Genomic DNA, 21,085 nt, shown 5'->3' on the forward strand with positions numbered 1-21,085 from the left:
TTTTAAACAGTCCCTCGAAAATGTCTAAATTGATTTTTCGCCTTCATTTCGCGGGATTATTTGCCAAAAGAAAATGAACTCAGGTGTATTTGATTTGCTGAGAACGACAATCGAAGATGTTCTAATTGAGAAGACGAGATGGTGCATAGTGCTTACGATTCCTTCGAGCTATTCAAGGATAATCCTTCGAAGATCGAATCGATCGAGTCTTACGGCTCCAAGCTTTTCATCGGTTGCTCAGATGGATCTCTTCGTATTTACTCCCCGGTATCCTCTGGCTCCGACCGTTCTCTGTCGTCTGATTTCCACCCGATGTCGATGGAGCTGCAAAAGGAACCTTATATACTGGAGAAGAACGTGAAGGGATTTTCTCGGAGATCTTTGGTGTCGATGAAGGTCATTGATTCGAGGGAGCTCCTTTTGACTCTCTCTGAATCAATCGCGTTTCACAAACTTCCCAATTTGGAGACTCTTGCCGTAATAACCAAGGCCAAGGGTGCCAATACGTATTCCTGGGACGATCGTCGAGGCTTCTTGTGCTTCGCGAGGCAAAAGAGGGTCTGTATTTTCAGGCATGACGGTAATTATCTATGCACTCAATGTTTTTTTTTTTCCAGCCAGTTCGTAGACTTCGAGTTTGAATTGAATTCAGCTTAGGAAAAGCGGCATTTCAGCTTTTGATATTTTAGTTCGTGGAATAGATTTAACCTTTCACAGTTTCTAGTCATGGAGTCTCAATTCGTGATCTTTTACGTTTGTTCGGTTACTCGGCAGTTTGAAGGAACATTTGCCAAGATTTCAATATAAAAGTTACCTATTTTGAAGTTATAATTAGAGTTTTTGGCAAGGAAGTTTAGATACTTTTGGCATTGTAGGGGGACGGGGATTCGTGGAGGTTAAAGAATTTGGTGTCCCTGACACAGTGAAGTCAATGTCTTGGTGTGGAGAAAATATATGTTTGGGAATTAAAAGAGAATACGTGATATTAAATGCTACCAGCGGCACATTGACTGATGTATTTCCTTCTGGGAGGTTGGCCCCGCCTTTGGTAGTTTCGCTACCTTCTGGAGAACTTCTTCTTGGAAAGGTATGTATTGATCCTGTAATTCACACTTTGAATTCCGCTGCTTAGGTGTTTTCTCTGAAAAAAAAAAAAAAAAAAGAAAGTTTATGCCATACAAAGTGGAGAATTAAAGCACCGATAACCATAGAATAGAAGGGATCAGTTTAAGTGATGAAACATGAAATCTTATACCTTCTTAGAATTGCTGCTTTGAACTCGATACTCTCTTCAGAAACGCTTGAATTATAGGCCTCTCTTGATCCCTTAATGCCACATTTCTATGTCAGCCACTCGCATATTTCTCTGTGCGACTTTATTTTTTGTATATACGAAAAAAAATATTATTAAACTTCTCAGTTTAGTTAGTTCGCTGAAGGTGATCTTTGCTAATATGTGGAAGAGAGGAGACATTGAAAATATATGTATAATGCTATTATGACTGCATAAGTGATTGATGGAGGTGCATTTGGAATGGAACTGAAAAGAACCAAAAGTACATGCCTTTGTAGGAAACCGTTTTCACTGAACATATGGAATTTCAAGGAGGCAGGGAGCCTCAACTCAAATCAAGCAAGATTACAATTTCCAAAAAAAAAAAAAAAAAGAAACCAGCTGAAAGGGTGACCTAAAATAGTAAATAAAAATGAGTTGATTGATGCTCCTGGGGTGGAAAATTTGCCAATTAAAAGAAAGGACAATGTGGTTCCAGAACTGAGCAGAAGAAGGGCAGGAAAAAAGGAGATGGCTTTTGAATCCCTTATTACTTTTTGCATATAAACCACCCAGATGGTAGGGTGCCGACCGTGACATTCATATCAATTAAATAATGCTTACGAATATGATTGTGATGCATTTGAAAGATGACTTATGAGAAGAGAATGGAGGATCATGCAGTAAAGGTTGGGAGAATGGAAGTCTTTTCATCACAGTTGTATTTTATATATAATATATATTTATACTTGTACAGAAAGCCAAAGTAGAATGAGAGGTAGAGTGAAATGAAGTTTTAAAGTCTGGAAATCAGAGTAAGTATACTGCTGTGCTGCACCAAATGATACTTCTATACAAATTATTCATGCTTGAGATGCACTTTTTGTAGCAGACTAGTGGGCTTGTTTGCTGCTATGATAATTCTAGTCCAGCAGTTAGCTCATATTTCAAACTCGGTTGATGTCGGATTTAAATTGAAAACAAAAATAATATTGTATAACATTCGTAGTAATTTTCCTTACACATTTATGGAATAGATGCCTTATGTCTCACTTTTAGGATAATATTGGTGTTTTCGTGGACCAAAATGGGAAACTTCTTCAAGAAGGTCGGATTTGTTGGTCAGAGGCACCTTCTGTCGTTGTCATACAGAATCCCTATGCAGTTGCTTTGTTGCCAAGATATATTGAGGTATCTTTGATCCACTGTGAGCAATTTAAAACACTTTGTTATTGAAATCTGTACATATGCTTCCGTTATTTAAATTTGCAGATTCGGTCTCTCCGGTCTCCATACTCATTGATACAAACCATTGTCCTTCGAAATGGTCGGCAACTTATTGACAGTAAGCATGCTTCGGTTGTTGGATTAGACAATTCTGCCTATGGCCTCTTTCCTGTGCCTCTTGGTGCACAGGTGAGCTTCAGCTCATGACCAAGATTGTGTTAATTGTGTTAATTGTAGTTTGGGGTGTCTGTGTCCATGTTGATTGTCAAAAGGGAAATAATATGTACAAAATTAGATTGTTTTATGATTTGAGTAGATAAAGTAGTTTCAGTATTTTTGGCACTTTCATCTACATTGTGTTATCAAATATAGATTTAAAGGATTATTATTTAGTTTATATGCTCCAAAATCTGGATATAGCACAAACATCTTGCTCAGAGGTTTATGTTTAAGAAGCTGTCTTTTGGGCTGCAGATTGTACAATTAACAGCATCTGGCAACTTTGAGGAAGCGTTGGCTTTGTGCAAATTGCTTCCACCTGAAGATTCAATCCTCCGATCGGCTAAGGAGAGTTCGATTCATATTAGGTTAGTAAGACAAATCACCAATTCACTCAAAGCTTAAGCTGATAGGTTACGGTAAATTTAATATTATATCAACACTCTAATACTCTCAAATTCAATATTAATTGGGAGAAGAAATTACTTTATAGTGGTTCCAATACAGGACCTCCTGCTTTAATATCATGTTAAATCACATATTAGCCCATTAGCCCAAAAGCTGAAGCTGATAGGTTACAATAAATTTAATATTATATCAACACTCTAATACATCCCCGCACTCGTGGGCTTGAAAATTTAATGAACGTCTAGCAAGTGGAATTCCATTTAATTGGGGGAGGAAATGACTTTACAGTGGTTTGAACATGGCACCTCCTGCTTTAAAACCGCATTAAATCACCTATTAATTCAAAAACTTAATCTAATACCTACTGTTGTGATTTTTCCCATTTTAGCAGTGAAAGCATGTTTGGTAATTATCATCTTAATTTTTCTTTTTCTTTTTTGATAGGAAACGTTATAAGTTTTTTATTCCACATTTGAAAAGTACAAAAGAACCTGGTCCAAATCCCCAAACAAATGAGGAGCTCAAATTGGAACAAACCAATAAAAAGTTGTAGTTACCAATTATAGACGGTGTATGTTAAGCAGAGGAAAAACGTTTTAGGTGTATCCCTGATTTTCTCCCAATCTCCATTCTCTATACATCATTAAAAATTCTCTTATCTCTATCTAACCAAACATCTCAAAGCACAACTATGACTACAATAGTCCATGGAAACTTCGAATCATCACTGGTTAGCCTAGTGGTCAATAAGGGTCAATAATGTAAATAATAAAGGGCTTAAAGGGAGTTGATTCAAGTCACGGTAGTCTTTTACCTATGATTTAATATCTTACGAGTTTCCTTGACAACCAAACACCCTAGGATCAAGCAGTTGTCCTATAATAACAAAGTGCCCACAACAGACACTAGCGGATGTAAAAGATATATATAGTCCATGGAAAATTTAGCTTAAAAACTTATGTCCACGTACAATCACTTATTCTCATGTAACTCTTTTGGTCACCCAAGGGAAACGCCATTTCAGCCCAAAAGATTGAGTAATTTTTTTTCAACATTTTTAGCTGAGGAGCACTGACCAAAAATATTCTTTGGATTCCATTCCTTTCTCCTGCCAAGTACACACATGTTTGGAGTAAAGGCACCTTAGGATGATGTTCTTTTTTCTGCCACATTCTTTCAGCTCTATTAACTCCACCCTAATTGGCTGACCATAAAAGAATTTATATGTTTAGGGTTCTCTTGTTTCCAACTAGACTTAGTCAAGTAGCTTTACGAGACGCTAGTGTTAGTAGTAAGGTGTGGATTGCAGATTTGCGGAAGAAGGTACTTGACCCTTTTGTACTCCATCTTCCAATGCCCCTTTTGTTGATGAGCTGAATATCATTAATCATCTTTGATACAAAATCAAAGGTACCGAGGAAGTTCTAAAATCAAATGATACAAATTCAAAGGCACCAAGAAAACTATAATACAATTGAAACTTGTTACTTAAAATGTTGAAATGAAGATCTCCTCCTTTTGGTTGACCCATGTAGTATTATGTGCTTGTTTGAAGCATATCAATCTTCCTTCATCATTCAAATTTTTTCAAACCTGCAGCAGGCAGCAGCAACCCGCCATCCTCCTGCCACATTGCACACAGCAAAGTTTTTTGATATCATGTTACTTTACTTTTATGCTATATGAGCATAGTTTGGAACATGCTACATTGCCTTATTGCTGTTAGTATTTAGTTACTTCTAAGAGAACTTTACAAGACCGTTCAATGTTGTTTCCAATAACTTCTGTTAGAAATTATTTTAAATATATTTTGTCTTATATTTCAGATATGCTCACTATCTTTTTGATAATGGGAGCTATGAGGAGGCAATGGAACATTTTTTGGCATCTCAAGTTGATATAACCTATGTGCTTCCCTTTTATCCTTCACTTGTACTTCCTAAGACAACTTTGATCACTGAAACAGAGAAATTGATGGATATGACTTTGGATGATTCTCATCTTTCAAGAGTTTCTTCAGATTTTTCTGACGACATGGAGTCACCACCACACCAGCTACTGGAATCTGATGAGCACTCGACATTGGAGTCAAAAAAAATGAACCATAATACTCTCATGGCTTTAATCAAGTTCTTGCAGAAGAAAAGGCACAATATTATCGAAAAGGCCACTGCTGAAGGGACAGAAGAGGTAGTTTTAGATGCTGTTGGAGACCGGTATAAGAAATCTTACAAGGTGAAGTCCTGATGTATGTTGCGTCTATTTATTTATTTTTGACTGTGACACCATGTTCTGGTATGAATTTTGATTGTGAATCTGTGATTTCATTTTCTTAGTCCTGTAAAGTGGTTGAGATTCCTTCAGATAAAAGCGTATTAAGATGATTTCAAATGTTTGGATCTTATATTTATGCTGTTTTTCCTTGTCTATGGAAGATGTCAAGAGAAAAAGTATGTTGGTCATATAAACTGGTGATCTAGATAAATTTGTCATGAGAAGACATTTTTGTGAATTTAATGTTGATAGGTTTTATAAAATACATGTCAATGACTCAAATTTAATGATCATAAATTAACGTTGGTTTGCAGGCGCGAGCGAACGTCCCTATCAGCTCAGGTGCTAGGGAGATGGCAGCAATACTAGATACAGCGCTACTTCAAGCTCTGCTTTTTACTGGACAATCATTTGCGGCTTTGGAATTATTGAAAGGCCCAAATTACTGTGACATTAAAATATGTGAAGAGATCCTTCAGGAAAATAATCATTATTCCGCTCTGTTAGAGCTGTATAAGTGCAATTCCATGCATCGTGAAGCTCTAAAAATTTTGCATCAATTAGTGGAAGAGTCAAAAGCCAATAAATCTCAACCTGAACCTATCCAAATGTTCAAACCTGAAATGATCATTGACTATCTTAAGGTAAGTTTTCACAACCACTTGAAGAAGACGCTTACTTTTGATGGAATTTTTAGTGTCAAATGCATGATATTTTCATTAGGTAACTATAGTGGCTGGATTTAGATTGTAGATTATTTTAATGTTTTAAAGGGTTTTGTGATTTATAATTTGGATATACGATTCGGTTGTGAGCTTCTAGTGAGACAGTGATTCCATATCCCTATGGCCTACGAAGATAAAACTGTTACTAAATCTTTATGATCTAAATCTAGAACCACCTTAGGCATTTTTCTGTACCCAGCATCCCTAATACTCAAATTTACCTGTCCCAAGGCTGTATGATATGCCATAATTTTTTTAATTGATTAGTGGAAGATTCTTCTCTATTAACTACTATTGAACTTATTATTTTAGGGCAAAAAGGAAAAAAAAAATCTTTTTCTCTGGCATTAGCTATAGTATCTAATTTTGTTTGACACAATTTTTCATACAGACACTTTGTGGAACTGATCCCATGCTGGTTCTAGAATTCTCGATGCCCATTCTCGAAAGCTGTCCCACACAAACTATTGAGCTCTTTCTTTCAGGAAATATTCCTGCAGACTTGGTCAATTCCTATTTGAAGCAGCATGCTCCTAACTTGCAGGGAACATATTTGGAACTTATGCTTGCAATGAACGAGAGTTCTATTTCTGGAAATCTCCAAAATGAAATGGTAAGCACATGTAGAGCTGCTTTGTGAGTTTGATAGGACTTTATTTCATGTCCTTATACATGACGTTACCATTTTCCAGTCATGATATAAGAGTTTCCAAAACAGTACGTGCAAGCAACCCAAGCTGATCTTTTGTACTTTCTGTTAATTGGATCTAATGGCAGCCTTTTATTAATTTCAAATGGTACTAATGGTCAAAATTATGTCTTGCAGCTTCAAATATATCTTTCAGAAGTTCTTGAATGGTATGCAGATTTAACTGCTCAACATAAATGGGATGAAAAAACTTACTCCTCCACTAGAAAGAAGTTGTTGTCTGCTTTGGAGACAATCTCAGGGTATCATCCGGAGGTTCTATTGAAACGTCTTCCTTCAGATGCATTATATGAAGAGCGAGCAATCTTATTAGGGAAAATGAACCAACATGAGCTTGCCTTATCTCTATATGTTCACAAGGTACCTTCGACTGTTTGAACTAGATTTGCATCGTAGACTCTCTCTTTGTTGCAGTTAGCAGCAGTTAGCAGCAGTTGCAAATAGCTTTCATTTTTTTGTTTCTGTAGTTCTGTTATCTACCATGTCTTTTATACTAATTCAAAACAGTAAAGTATTTTTCTTCATTTATTCTAGATCCATGTTCCTGAGTTGGCACTGTCCTACTGTGATCGAGTTTATGAATCTGTAGCTTACCAGCAATCAACAAAATCTTCTGGCAATATATTCCTGATTCTTCTACAAATATACCTCAACCCCCGTAGAACAACAAAAAATTTCGAAAAGAGAATTACTAACTTAACATCTCCTCAAAATATGGGCACTCCCAAAATTGGGTCAGGTCCTTCATTCAAGGTTAAAGGAGGCCGTGCAGCTAAGAAAATTGTAGCAATAGAAGGTGCAGAAAACACGAAAATTAGCCTTAGTAAAACTGACAGTGGCAGGACTGATGGCGACACAGATGAAACTTGTGAAGAAGGTAGTTCACCAATTATGCTTGATGAGGCTTTGGATTTGTTGAGTCAAAGATGGGACAGAATTAATGGAGCGCAGGCACTCAAACTTCTACCAAAGGAAACCAAGTTGCAGGTACGCATTCTGTCATTAGACATCTTACGAAAAGATTAACTAGAAAAAGTACTAGGACTCACCCCATGCTTATGTATGTGTGCCTAAATGATTTCATCTTATCTCAAATTATTTGTGGATGTAACTGTCTCTGATTTAAATCAAACCATTTTAAACAGTTCTCAGCCTAATCCCTGCCGATCTGTATCTTCCAAGTTGAAAAAGATAATTTAGCCATTTTAAACAGTTCTTTTTAACGCACCAATAATTAAATAATAATGAACTCGTATAAAAAAAATTTACACTTATTGATTTCATGTATTAGTTTACCAATAATATTCAATAGTTGAAAATTGGTTTAGAAGAACATATATATGTAGAAAATAAGAAAATTTTAAATGACTGATTTTATATATCAAGGTTACAAGAGGTTGAGAGGGACTGCACGGTTTCTTTCCTTTAAGCCTTCTTCATGTTATAGACCATAGATATAGATTATTAACAATATTTTTACAGCTTCATATAAAAATTTGAATTAATTGAATACTATGTTTGTAATTGGTTAGAACTAAAAGAAGGTTGAAAAGAAATCTAAATTTCTCTTCTTAAAACTTTTATATCTAATACAGATCGATGTTTCCAAACTTCATTCTTTGTAGTTTCATCATTAGCTTTCTTTCACCCTAAAATGCAGAACTTGCTTCAATTTCTTGGACCTCTTTTGAGGAAATCGAGTGAGGCGTACAGGAACTCTTCAGTGATAAAGAGTTTGCGACAGAGTGAAAACTTACAGGTATGCACCACAAGAAGCAATCATTGCGCATCATATCACAGTTCTCACCCCAGATTGGACATCTTGATTTCACTATTTGTATATATTCTTGCATTGTTTGATTGGCTTGTTACCTTTCTAATCACATGGTAATCTGTTGAACTTGATCGCGTATCTTAACATGATAGGTGCTTTCATTTAGAAGAAACGCTACAAGAAATTAACCTCAAATCTTCCAAGTGAGAGTCGTGTGGTAATCTATCGAACAGTATCTTAACATGGTAGATCCTTCTATTTAGAGGCGACAGGGAAATTTTACAAAGGAACCTCAAACTTCCCCCATGACAGGTGCTTTTAGAAGACATTTAGAGGTGCTGCCATCCCTATCTGTTGATCTAACTTCTACAAGATTTTCAACACTTTTAGCGTCTGCCTCTCCCTCTCTATCTTTCATGTCAATTATTGGCTAAAAACGTAAAATGGACTCAAAACTACTTTCTCCCACCCCTCTTCAACCATTCATCTCAACCGCTCAAATTCTATGTTTAAGTGTCATGGTTGTACTTCTAGTTTTTGCTTCCTCTTTAATGGGATTATTCTCTTAGATCTTCTACATCCTCCCACGGTTGGACATCTATCCTTTGGATTCAAAGTTCTAACTTTTGGTAGAAGATCTATCCTTTGGATTCAAAGTTCTAACTTTTTGGTAGAAGGTATAATGCCTAAACCCCATTAAGTTTAGGTGTACTCCTTTTAATCTAAACAGTACTTTGAACTGATCCTCTGCCTCTTCCAATCCGACCTGTTTTGATTTTCTCAAACTTTTTTTTATTATCCTGATTTTTCTTTTTTTCAACAATGTGGGGTGGGGGATTTGAGCTTTTGTTCTTTTAATCAAGGATATATGTTTTAAACATATCAATTTTATGTTCCTTGTAGAGTTGTTGATTACTCTCGTTCTCACCTTCCTTCCCCGTTCACCCCCAACGATCATCCCAATATGAACACATTTACTCCCGCAACTAAGTGACATGAAATGGATCAGGGTCAGTGTCAGCCACTCTCTAAATTGAGATTCTTCCTCAGTGATATTGAATAGTTAATCTGGAGTTCTAACATATAATACCATATCGTTTCATATTATTGTATCATAACTGACCTATTCTTACCATACTTCATGTGAAACAATTTGATTCAGGTGTTATAGTTTGTGCTTCGTATTCTAAGGTAATTTTGATGTGGAATAAAATTCTGAACAGGTGAGGGACGATCTCTATAAACAAAGGAAACCCGAAATAAAAGTAACCAGCAATAGCGCGTGCTCCCTTTGCAATAAGAAAATAGGGACGAGCGTTTTCGCGGTTTATCCAACTGGGATAACCCTTGTACATTTTGTCTGCTTTAGAGACTCACAGAGCATGAAGGCTGTGTCCAAAGGTTCTTCGCCAATAAGGAAGCATACATAATGATGTAAGGGCTTCTCCCTTGTTAGCTATCAATAACAAAATGAAGCTCTAACAGGTTAACTAACAAACTCAGGTGTCAAGGAGGGTGACTGCTGGTGTGGAGAACTTGGAAAGTGGCTTGGAGAGTGTTTATTTGCCATTCATGGGATTGGTTTTTTGGGTGCATTTATATATTATAGTCTTTTTTCTTCAATGGGGTGAAGAATGGGAGGTTGTATTTATATGAGGGTTTTGATTATGCCTTGAATGAAAGAGCACAAGATCCTAATTTTACTGTGATATGTCATGTAATCAAGTAATTGCTTTATTTAAGAAAACAATTTTCTTGTAAGCAAAAATATAATTTTAAAATTATTATTAAATAATTCTATGATTAAATATGTGTTTTAGTTTTAATCTTGGAATGTTTTTGTTAATTTAGTCTCTATTGTTTAAAATGCTTTTTTTTTAATTCCAAACTAATCAAGTTTATTGGTGAAGGCTACAGTTGGCTGTTGATAAACCTACGAGAAAAATTTAGACGAAAAAGTTACTTCACATGGTAGAATTTCTAAATTTTTTTAGTATATTGTGAACTGATTTTATTTTCTTTTATTAAATAAAAAAAATGCAAAAATGCAAAATATTTGAAGTCAGCTGCTAGAAAGAATAAACATTTTATGAGAAATAAAATTCAGAAGGGTATTAGCAGTCGCACACTAATAAATGGGTCATTCAATTTCTTGTATTTTAGTTCAAATAATTTGGGGTTGTTATCATTATTATCTGAATTATGGAATGTCTTATTTTGTAGTATTTCAACTCTATGAGCTAAGTCTATGTGCCATTAGGGAATCAACAATTAATTGAACGAAATGCCTAAATTAATTCCCTTGAATTTAATAGACGGTGTAAATTAATTTTCGGCCTATAGATTCCTTACTATCTAAAGATGGTGAGACTTGAAATAAAATATTAAAAATTGCAAGGATTGAAATATTATTTTAATTATTTTTAATAACATCAAAAAGTTATTTTATTTTTTTTGAAAAATAATTTTCTGTCGGTATCCTTCATGCTTTCTCCTTGTTTGTCATTTTCGTTTTCACATTATTAGAAGTGAAATAACTGACCTGACGATCTGCCACGTCTAATTACGAGCCTGCAAGCTTCGCCGTGTGTCTGTAATTCAATCCTGGCCGTTGAATTATAATTATAACAACATAACCTAAATCATAAGAATAAATTAGGTTACATAATTTGTCCGCATCTTATTGAACTAGGAAAGAAGTAAAACATTAGAAGCTTCATCATGCATTATTCATATCATAGAATTATAATTTTTTTCTTAAAAAAGGTAGAAGAAAAAGGTTTTAAACTTATCACGTACGGCCAAAAAGTTTCACAACTCGAGCAAAGTTCTGGTACGACGAGCCTCCTTGCGCACAGGCCTTTTCTGCACTTCGTTGAAGTTCCTCAACCTTCGCTCTTATGGCTTTCCCTTCTTCATCCTCCGCCGCCATTATCTTCCTCACCATCGCCGCAATCTCCTCCCTCCCAATCACCGCATTCCCTGGCAGCTCCTTCGGCCGCACCGCTACCCCCATCTCATCCGCCAGCATCGTGGCGTTCATCCTCTGCTCCGCGTACAGCGGCCACACTATCATCGGAACTCCCTTCGTAATCCCTTCCAATGATGAGTTCCATCCGCCGTGCGTGAAAAATCCCCCCACTGCCGGACTCCCCAGCACCGCCGTCTGCTCCGCCCACATCGACACCAGAAACCCCACCTCGCTAGTCCGCTCCAGAAACCCCTCCGGCAAAAATCTCGCCTTTGATTGGTCGTCACTCCCATCCCCTATCGTGAAAAACATCGCATCCGACCTCACCTGTAAGATAAAATATTGAATAATTGCGCCCAACACTTCAAATTTTGACTTTTTTGTTGGAACTTTAAATTTTTTTATATAAACATAAATTAATTAAAACAAGGATATTAACATTTTACATGGTCCTAAATAATCTTTTTTTTACTCTTTTCTTATTTTTAAAAATCACCAATCAAATTATTTTTCGTCTTCTATTTTAATAAAAAATCAAAATAAAAATGAAATTTTACAAAGTTTAGGATATTTTAATTAATACTAATAAGCATAAATTTCTTGTTTGGTTTATTAACATATAGTACAAATTTTAATTTTGGTTTTTATTTTTTTGTTGAGATTATAATGAATTGACTAATTAAACTATATTCCTTCAAATAAATAAATAAGTTTGGATTTTATTTTTTTAGTCCAATATCCAAAGCTAATTAACGTTTACCGTGGGCGGCCGGACCACCCAAACAAATCTCTGCCGACTCAACTCCAAGCCATGGGCCATTTCCGTCATTTGCTCAAACGACAACGTTCCGCCGCTCCCGAACGACACGTAAATCACCGACTTCCCGGGCTGCTTCCTCAACCAGTTGAACAGCTCGCTCGAGCCGTCTTTCCCAGAGCCGAAATGCCGCACGATCGGTCCGATCGAGTAAACCGGCGCCTTCATCACTCGACCCAACAGACTCCGATCTTTGAACGATGCAAGTGCGCGACCTTGCAACTCATCCCACGAATTAACCAAAACGCCGTGGCTCGACGCTATTGCCATCCCCACTTTGACGTACTCGTAATACTGGAATTCGGTCCGGTCCAGCATCGGGTCTACGACGTCGCATGGCCGGACCGGTTCGCATCCAGGGATTTGAAGCGGTTTTTTCTGGTCCACGTACTGCCCGACGATTTGCTTGTCGAGAACCTGGGCGTAAATGGTCAAGGCTAAAAACCATGCATTAGAGGCGACGAAGACGTATTTGGCCATGTGGAACTCGTCGGCGACGGCGAAGGCCTCGGTGGAGAAGATGTCTGCAATAAGGGCGGAGGGGCGGGAGGTGAGAGCAGAGATGGCCGATCGGAGAGCCGGGACGTGGCGGCGCATGGTGATGGCAAGGCGGCCAACGACAGTGAAATCAGTGACGTCGGACATGTCAGCCGGTGGGAGTTCGACGACAGTAAAGAGGCCAGCAGCCTCGGCGGCGGCAACGACGTTATTTTCGGCGGAGGAGGAGTGGGAGGTGACGAGGAAAACAGTGAGGGTGAGGTGGTGGCGCGTGGAGAGTCGCGTGGCGAGCTCGAGAGAGGGGAAGAGGTGGCCCATCCCGGGGCTTGAGATGAGAGCGACGTGGGTTGGGGAGTCCATGGAGAAATGGAAGAAGGGATATTAATTATGGGTGAAGAAACTTTAGATGTTACCACACAAACTGTACACTCACGTATTTGTAGTTACATTACCGGACGCGGAGGCTGAATCACGCACCCAAATCGGCGCCAGCTATGCCGGACCTCGTTTTTGGGCCTGGATTTGGACGCGTGCTGTTGGGCCTAGGCCTACAATTTTGTGTATTTTTTCCGCCAAATTTCTAAAATTGAATGGTATTTAAGGGTTAAATTATAAATTTAGTCCAAAATAATCGTAAGAATTGTATAATAGATATTTGAAAGTAGAGAAGGTATTTAAAATAAATATTTTTAACAAATTTAAAATTTTAAAAATGAGTTAATTTATTAGAAATAAATTTAGAATTGATATCTTATAGATTTGTAATTTTTGAAAAATTGGAAAGTCAATTGTAATTTTGAAGGTTAGAATAAATAAATCTGTAATTTAAAAGGAATACAAAATAATTGAAATGGAAAAAGAAAAAAAAGAATTGAGAGAGTGTGTAGGCGGTGTCTGTTTTTATGTGTTTGAAGAGTGAAAATGGAAATTGAACAAAAATTTTGAAATAATTTTGGATTTGAAGCTTTAGACGTCCCGCCTATCTGCGGCAGAAAGGAAGGGACCATCCGCGTTGATCTTACGCTTAGTAATCCCTAATTCCAAAACCCTATCTTTCTCTCTCCATCTTTCTCCCTCTTCATTCCCAATTTCGAATCCGGATCCTTCGCTTTCAATCGGCCGCACCGCCCACTTCTTCTTCGCACTCTCCTGCTCTCCAGCTGAGCTCCCAACGAAATGAGGAAAGGTACCAAGAGGAAGGCAACTCGGAAGGAAGACCATAAACCCGCTCAACCTAAGCCCAAAGAAGTTCCTTCTCGAACCAAGCGGATCAAGGTCCCCAAACCCGAATCCGAACCCGAGTACTTCGAGGACCAGCGCAACTTGGTATTCTATGTTCTACACCATTTCTGCTACTGCTCTACCTCTTGTTCTCTGCCTCTTTCCAGTCTTGCGTTAGTTTTGGTTGTTATGTTATGGGATTTATTGTATCTCTTTCCTGGGTTTTCAATTTTCACTATCATGAGTTATTACATTCCCGCTTTTTTATTTCCTGAAAATTTGAGCTGTATAATTTTTTTGTGGGGATGGTTTCGTTTGCTCTTTTGGGTTTCTTGAATAATCTCGTATGCTGCGGCCTAGCCACCTAAAATCAACTTCTGTATTGCACCTTGGTTTTTATTTATTAAGCTATTGGAATCAGATGCTTTTATTATTATTATTATTATTATTATTATTATTGTAATTTGACAATACCTGAATTGGGGGACTTTTTGGAGCTTTTTGAGTGTATGTGGATTGCCAATTGGTAGTTTGTTGCTTCTTCTGACTTACGAAGAACTATTATTAAACGCAGGAAGATCTGTGGAAAGCAGCATTTCCTGTTGGGACAGAGGTTTGGCATAAACCACAGTGCTGGTTTCTTTTTATCAGAACTCTTATTGTTCTGTTGCTTATACAATACACGTTCTTTTATTTCAGTGGGATCAATTGGACTCGGTTTATCAATTTAACTGGAATTTCTCAAATTTAGAAGTGAGTTTGATAACCTCTCTAACTTCAATTTTGGTTTATTTTTTTAAAAATTTATTTATTAGAATTGGTGATAGAACAGTTACAATTATTGTCAGGATGCATTTGAAGAGGGAGGAAAGTTGTACGGCGAGAAAGTTTATCTTTTCGGCTGTACAGAGCGTAAGTAGCTTAACTGATTAAAGAATCTTATTTTATATTTTCGAACATACGCAAGCCGATTTCATTACGGTCTATTATATTGTTCCAACCCTTTAAAAGCTTCTTTTTCTTTACCTTTTTTTTCTGTTTGTAGTCTAATTATGCTGATTCCTGTTTGTGCAGCTCAATTGGTTCCTTACAAGGGTGAAAATAAAGTTACAGTCATACCTGCTGTGGTGGCTGTAAGTCATTATATTTATTAATTTTTGTATATGTTGTTGATTGCTATTTGTTTTTATTCAAAGACAGGCTTCTAGAAATGACTAGTTAGTGGGTTTTGAACCAGGTGTTAAGATAGCCTTAAATTTTTTTGCCTTTTTTATTTTCTTCTTCATTGTACATGGTGTTTACAATGTTTTCATTTTCCTTTATTCAATACCACTGGCCTTTTCCATGGTTTTTGTTAGTTGCCATGTTAATTGACTGACCACCATATTACAAATACCAAATTAAATAAGTTGTTGACTTATTATTACTTTTCTCATTTGTTACAATTCACCGCATTACCATGGAATTGGAATTAAAGAAGTGGTTTTTCTGGTTGTACAGGTTGTATCTCCTTTCCCACCTTCTGATAAAATTGGCATCAACTCTGTTCAAAGAGAGGCTGAAGAGATAGTACCCATGAAACAAATGAAGATGGACTGGGTTCCTTATATTCCTCTGGAGAAAAGGTGTTAATTTGTGAATCTTTCTTAGCATCTTTTAGATTCTAACTCTGGTTTATATTTGACCATGAAATCTGATTCCTCTTCAGAGATAGCCAAGTCGATAAGTTGAAATCTCAAATATTCATCCTCAGTTGCACTCAGAGAAGGTACGAATATGAATGACCTTCCACTTCTATTTTGCAGCCACTCACAATTTCACAATTCCTTATATCTTCTATATACTACTCTTCAACAAAAATTTGGACATGGTGTGATGCTTGTGCGAATTGTTTCTGCAGAGCTGCTTTGAAGCATTTGAAAATAGATCGTGTCAAGAAATACGAGTATTGCTTACCCTGTAAGTTTTTGATAAATTAGGTAGTTAATTATAAGATTGGCGTTTTATTTGATGAGAATGGAAGAGCTGAAAGCTCTTGGGAGGAGAAAGTGAAATGCTTTCTAAAGAGGATAAGTGATATCTAGTTGTAGTTTTCCACCCACACACTTTTAGTACCACTAATATTTGGTGTCATCAAGTTAATCCGGCTAATGGTTATCATTGAAGTCTATACAAGTTTGTCATATCTCATGCTGTAATTTTTCTGGCAGATTTCTACCAGCCCTTTAAGGAAGATGAAATTGAACAAAGCACTGAGGTTCCAATTATTTTTCCAATCGACCCAAAACCAGTAAGGTTTTTAATCCATGCTGTTTTATAAAGGCTCATGAATGCATAGTGTGTAGGGAAAAGATTAGTTGAGCATTCTTATTTACAATCTGAAATTATATGCTTATATTTTCAGATTTTGATGCCCATTTGGATTAGGATGATCATGCAGGGGAACTGCAAATCTATATGTAAGTTTAACTCTTTTGTTATCTGCAGGTTTTCTGTGAGTTTGATTGGGAATTAGATGAACTCGAGGTACAAGATATTAATTCAAATGACTGTCTTGGTTATTATCTTTCAATAGTTTAAGTTGCCGTTCGTTTCTGAAAACTTTCTTGAGGGAAATTCCCATAGAGTTTTTATGTTTATGCATTGTTTTCACAAACCTTCAGGAGTTCACGGATAAGTTGATTGAGGAGGAAGAGTTACCAGAAAATCAAAAGGATGCTTTCAAGGTATTAGTTTGTCAAGTGTTGCAGCCAAGGAAGCTATTTTATCCTTATGAAACCATAAATGATTATGCTTGATTTTTTAGGCTTTCGTGAAGGAGAAAGTAAGAGAGGCCAAAAAAGCTAATAGGGAGGTAAACATCGTTAGTTATATTGTTGTAATTACGTTTGTAATAAGTAACAATTACGTCAAGGTCTTATATTCGGTTTTCTTTCAGGCTAGGGAAGCACGTAAAAAGGCCATCGAGGAAATGAGCAAAGAAACTAAAGAAGCATTCGAGAAGATGAAATTTTACAAGTTTTACCCTGTACAAACATCCGATACACCCGACATATCCAATGTCAAGGTAGGATTAACTCAGCTTTTAAGCGTCTTGGTCAATGATGAGTGAGAAGTGTTTGAACTTGAACTGATTTTTTGATAAACCTCGATCTTATTTATCAATAATGGCTATGGACTACAAACTATTAGAGAGCTTCCCATCTCTCCCAATACCAAATTGAAGGAAGGTGACCAAAAGCCTACTCCTTATTAGATAACATTCTATAGCTATAAAGTTGGTACCTCTTAGTAACCCAAGTGCTTCCCCTCCTTACATATTTACACTCGAGGCTATATAACCAGCATGGATTGACCTCTTGACCTAGTGGTTAGTGTAGTTCATTGTCAATAATAAAATGGCTTAAAGGAAAAGATTCAAATCATTGATGGCTAACCTGTTGTGGAATAAGATTCAGAGTTTTTGTGATAACCATATGTAGGGGAGGGGGTAAGGTAATTGTCCCATGAGATTAGTTGACCTGAAAATCATGTATATCAATTTAAAGTTTCGGAACATCGCTCATTATTTCACTGATATATTCCTCCAAATCTTAAAAGGTTATTTTCTCTCACATAATTTCTTTGGCTTTCCAGGCTCCATTTATTAATAGGTACTATGGAAAGGCTCACGAAGTTCTGTGATCTCAAACCACGGCTGTCTCGAGATAGAAATTTATATGAAGCTCCTTTCAGGTCCAAATTTTGCTCAACATGTAAAGGTACTGTTTCTGTTGAATCCCGAAACTGGTGACGCCAATGCCTTTCAACTGATTTCATCAATCGAGCGAGAAAAACGACGGGATCTAGAAAGAACAGTAGCCTTCAAAATCTGTAGAAGATAGCCTGCTGTATTATTTAGGGTCATGCTTTCGTTCTTCAATCGTTTTTTTTTTTTTTTTGTTCCTTCTTTTTCTAAACTCCTTTTTCATTAGCAAACAAAAGGGCATAGAACCTCACTTACTCTTAGTTGGAATATGTCGATGTAGTTATGTTAATTATTTCATCTCGTCAGATTTGTTTGTGTAACCATAGTTCGAGTTCTTCATTCTCCAAGAACAAATTATGTTACCTGTTTCATTGCGCTTGAAATGTCATTACACATTTTTCGGTTTTGAAAGACATATATATCATTCCATTTGTTCCCAATTTAAGGACTTTGATTGCTAACTAATTTGGATTCTCAAATTAATAAGATTCATAAATACGAGAAGTTCACTATAAGTTTTTTGATTAGTAATATTTTTACAGTTTAGCTATATTTAAATGAACAAACTATTATAATATATTTGGAATATTTTTGATAAGAAAAGTAGTGCAATAAGGCAAGCAAAGTAAGTACCTAGAGACCAAGAAATTAAATGTGAATGAGATTAGAATAAAGGTCAAATAGCATAATATATTATGACATTACCACTCTTACTTTAAACTATTCATTATAGATTCAAATCCCACATCCCATCACTTTTATAATCATACAAAACAAAAAACAATAAAATTTAAATATAATCCTCTCTAAAATCTCTCCATAAAACCATAGTCTTTCAACTCTTTAAATCCTACCATCAATTCCAATTTATTTATTAGACTATGATAAATTCTCATTAATATATTATCTAAATTTGACATGGAAATTCAAAAAAAAAGAAAGATTTTTCATTAATTCTTTCGAGTATATATAAATATATATAATCAAATCACCAACCAGAGCTCTGTTGAAGATGAGCCGCCATAGCTCGACCTCGATTCCCTTCATTTTCATGGACTGCACTCAAATTGAAACCCCTTAAATTTTCCCCAAATCCAACGCCGTCGATTATATGGTAACTCTTTTGATTTCCTGGGTGATGGTTGTGATTATGATTATGAGCCCCTAGTGAATAAAACCCAGAATTTAAATTCTGAAAATCCATCACGGAATTGGCGGATTTCCCGCCAATAATCGGTTCGGCTGAACAGACCGCCGCCGTGGATTTTGCAGGAGACGGGGAGTGATCGTCCTGTCTGGCCAAAGAATGCTTCTCCTCCTCTGTTTCTCTGTATTTGTTGAGGTAAGTCTTCAAAGTGCTGACATAATTTTCGAATCCCAGAGTGGTCATGGCCCAGAGCAAATCGTCGCCGTTGATCGTCTTCCGTTTTTCCCTTTGGCACTTGTCCGAGGCTTCACCGGTGATGAAGCTGATGAACTCCGACACGCATTCTTGAACGGTCTCTTTCGCCTCTTTCGAGATTTTCGCGTTCACCGGAAGGGATTTTTTCATTATTCGGCTCACGTTTGCGATCGGAAGGAAACGGTCTTGTTCTTTCGTGGAGCTGTCGGAGATGTTGCCAGAGGTGGGGCTGCCGACGGGACTGCTGATTGTGGCGGTGGTAGGGTTTCGCTTGTGGCCGTTCATGGCGGTAGAGTTTGGCCGGAATTTGAAGGCGGAGGGGGTGTTTTCGTGGTGGAAGGTCGGTTTGAAGTGGGGATTTTAAAGGTGGAGGAGGATGCAAAGAGGGAGAAAATTAAATTAATAGGAAAGGCGGTTTGATTTTGACAGAAAATGGAGAAAGAAAAAGAAATATAAGGAATGTTTCTTTAATTTCTTTCCTTTTCATTTTCCCTTTTTCTTATAATTATTATTATTATTGAGAACAACATAGAGCTTTTCACTTTTTAGTTGAAAATATTATCAGAAGATGAAATTAATAAATTTTTAAAAATAAAAAATAAAATCGATCTCACATTTTCCTATATATCCTATATTAGTATTTTGTTTAAAAAATACTTCTAATTTTTAAATATTTTATTAATATCTTCAAAAAATTTCTAGACAATTTTTAAAAAAATACCTTAAATTAGAGGAAAAATTTAACGGTTGTCCGTTCAAAACCTACTCCTACATGAAAACACTCATCCATAGTAGAGTTTCGAAATGAAATAAAAGAAATAAGGCAGTATAAAAATCACATGAAATCAAAACCTCACCTCTTCACGTCCACTCCTCCTTTTATCTCTTCAAATTCCAACTCCTTTCCTCTCTTGGTTCGTCTCATCAAAGTTTTAAACTATTTAGGCCGTTTTTTAATCTAAAATTAGCATAAACTTTTAAACACAATTAACGTACAAATCAAGATTTGATCTCAACATTTCTCGATATCTCGTGTTTCGATCTACTTTCAAGAATGAATATATATTTATCCTCACTTATAAGCTTCTTAGAAAAAAAATTTAATAAGGGAGGAGATGTTTAATTTTAGAGTTTTTATGAATAACAAGAGGTCTACTTTCAAGAATGTAATTTCGTTTCATTCGTATATATCTTTTTTATTCAAACATCACATATTATAATAACAAGAGGTTCAAATTTGGGTTCGAGTGAGAATGGGGGATTTGGGTCTAAGTAAAAAGAGAAATGTCAAAGGGATTCACTTTTTTGGTGACAAGTTTGATGGGTGTAAATTGTTCATCCAAATTGGTGGGGGCCGAAAATTCTTATGTTCAAATTAAATGGTTGCCTTAGCTTTGAATTTCTTGGGTATTATTTATACACCCAAGCTTTGAAATGACAATTCCTCTTTTTATCATTTTAATTTTCTTTTTATCCTAGCTGTTATATTCAATTATTAGCAAAATTAAATAAATATATATATATATATATATATTTCCACGTCATCTACTGATTTGTTTGTGCATTTGCCATTTGGCGTGAAAATGCATGTTCCACCTTTCAATTTTCAATCTCTAAAAATATTCATAAAAATAAAATAAACTATTAACAATTGCAGGCCTTCCTCTATTTTCTTATTTTATTTTGATTTTATTTTTAATTTAAAATTCTTCATGCAAGTTGAAATTAGAGATATGTGTAAATAAAGCTTCATTATTTTATTTACAAAATTAACACAGATACCTTTACGACAGAAAGAGAATAAAATAATATTTGTTCC

At 36.2% G+C, this 21,085-nt stretch overlaps 4 protein-coding genes across 5 annotated transcripts; 2 read left to right on the top strand and 2 right to left on the bottom strand.

Annotated features, from left to right (window-relative positions):
* The first annotated feature begins 40 nt into the window (after nt 1-40).
* Nucleotides 41-10,374, top strand: LOC111478688 (vam6/Vps39-like protein). Of its 2 annotated transcripts, XM_023123104.1 has the most exons (13): nt 41-580; nt 876-1,087; nt 2,333-2,464; nt 2,546-2,689; nt 2,975-3,087; nt 4,954-5,362; nt 5,716-6,045; nt 6,518-6,739; nt 6,953-7,195; nt 7,370-7,822; nt 8,496-8,594; nt 9,833-10,043; nt 10,113-10,374. In XM_023123104.1, the coding sequence occupies exons 1-12, from the start codon at nt 139-141 to the stop codon at nt 10,037-10,039; spliced, it is 3,006 nt and encodes a 1,001-aa protein (XP_022978872.1). In that variant the 5' UTR covers nt 41-138; the 3' UTR covers nt 10,040-10,043; nt 10,113-10,374. The 2 variants fall into 2 exon arrangements, with proteins under 2 accessions (XP_022978872.1, XP_022978863.1); XM_023123095.1 differs by having other exon boundaries at nt 9,833-10,374.
* A 692-nt stretch (nt 10,375-11,066) lies between these two features.
* LOC111479797 (anthocyanidin 3-O-glucosyltransferase 5-like) lies at nt 11,067-13,304 on the bottom strand. Its single transcript, XM_023124662.1, has 3 exons — nt 12,341-13,304; nt 11,409-11,907; nt 11,067-11,246 (listed from the first exon to the last, which is right to left on the bottom strand). The coding sequence occupies exons 1-3, from the start codon at nt 13,253-13,255 to the stop codon at nt 11,173-11,175; spliced, it is 1,488 nt and encodes a 495-aa protein (XP_022980430.1). The 5' UTR covers nt 13,256-13,304; the 3' UTR covers nt 11,067-11,172.
* Nucleotides 13,305-13,838: 534 nt separating this feature from the next.
* Nucleotides 13,839-18,278, top strand: LOC111480844 (protein HEAT INTOLERANT 4-like). Its single transcript, XM_023126044.1, has 14 exons — nt 13,839-14,221; nt 14,691-14,729; nt 14,816-14,869; nt 14,965-15,028; nt 15,191-15,249; nt 15,617-15,741; nt 15,825-15,884; nt 16,017-16,075; nt 16,327-16,406; nt 16,604-16,642; nt 16,780-16,842; nt 16,923-16,970; nt 17,055-17,183; nt 17,753-18,278. Exons 1-14 carry the CDS (start codon nt 14,072-14,074, stop codon nt 17,798-17,800), a joined length of 1,017 nt encoding a protein of 338 aa, XP_022981812.1. The 5' UTR covers nt 13,839-14,071; the 3' UTR covers nt 17,801-18,278.
* Nucleotides 18,279-18,795: 517 nt separating this feature from the next.
* LOC111481354 (nuclear transcription factor Y subunit B-1-like) lies at nt 18,796-19,664 on the bottom strand. The gene has a single exon (XM_023126763.1). It carries the CDS (start codon nt 19,549-19,551, stop codon nt 18,853-18,855), a length of 699 nt encoding a protein of 232 aa, XP_022982531.1. The 5' UTR covers nt 19,552-19,664; the 3' UTR covers nt 18,796-18,852.
* Nucleotides 19,665-21,085: the final 1,421 nt, after the last annotated feature.

Source organism: Cucurbita maxima, unplaced genomic scaffold (assembly GCF_002738345.1).
Source record: "Cucurbita maxima cultivar Rimu unplaced genomic scaffold, Cmax_1.0 Cma_Scf00001, whole genome shotgun sequence".
NCBI lineage: Eukaryota > Viridiplantae > Streptophyta > Magnoliopsida > Cucurbitales > Cucurbitaceae > Cucurbita > Cucurbita maxima.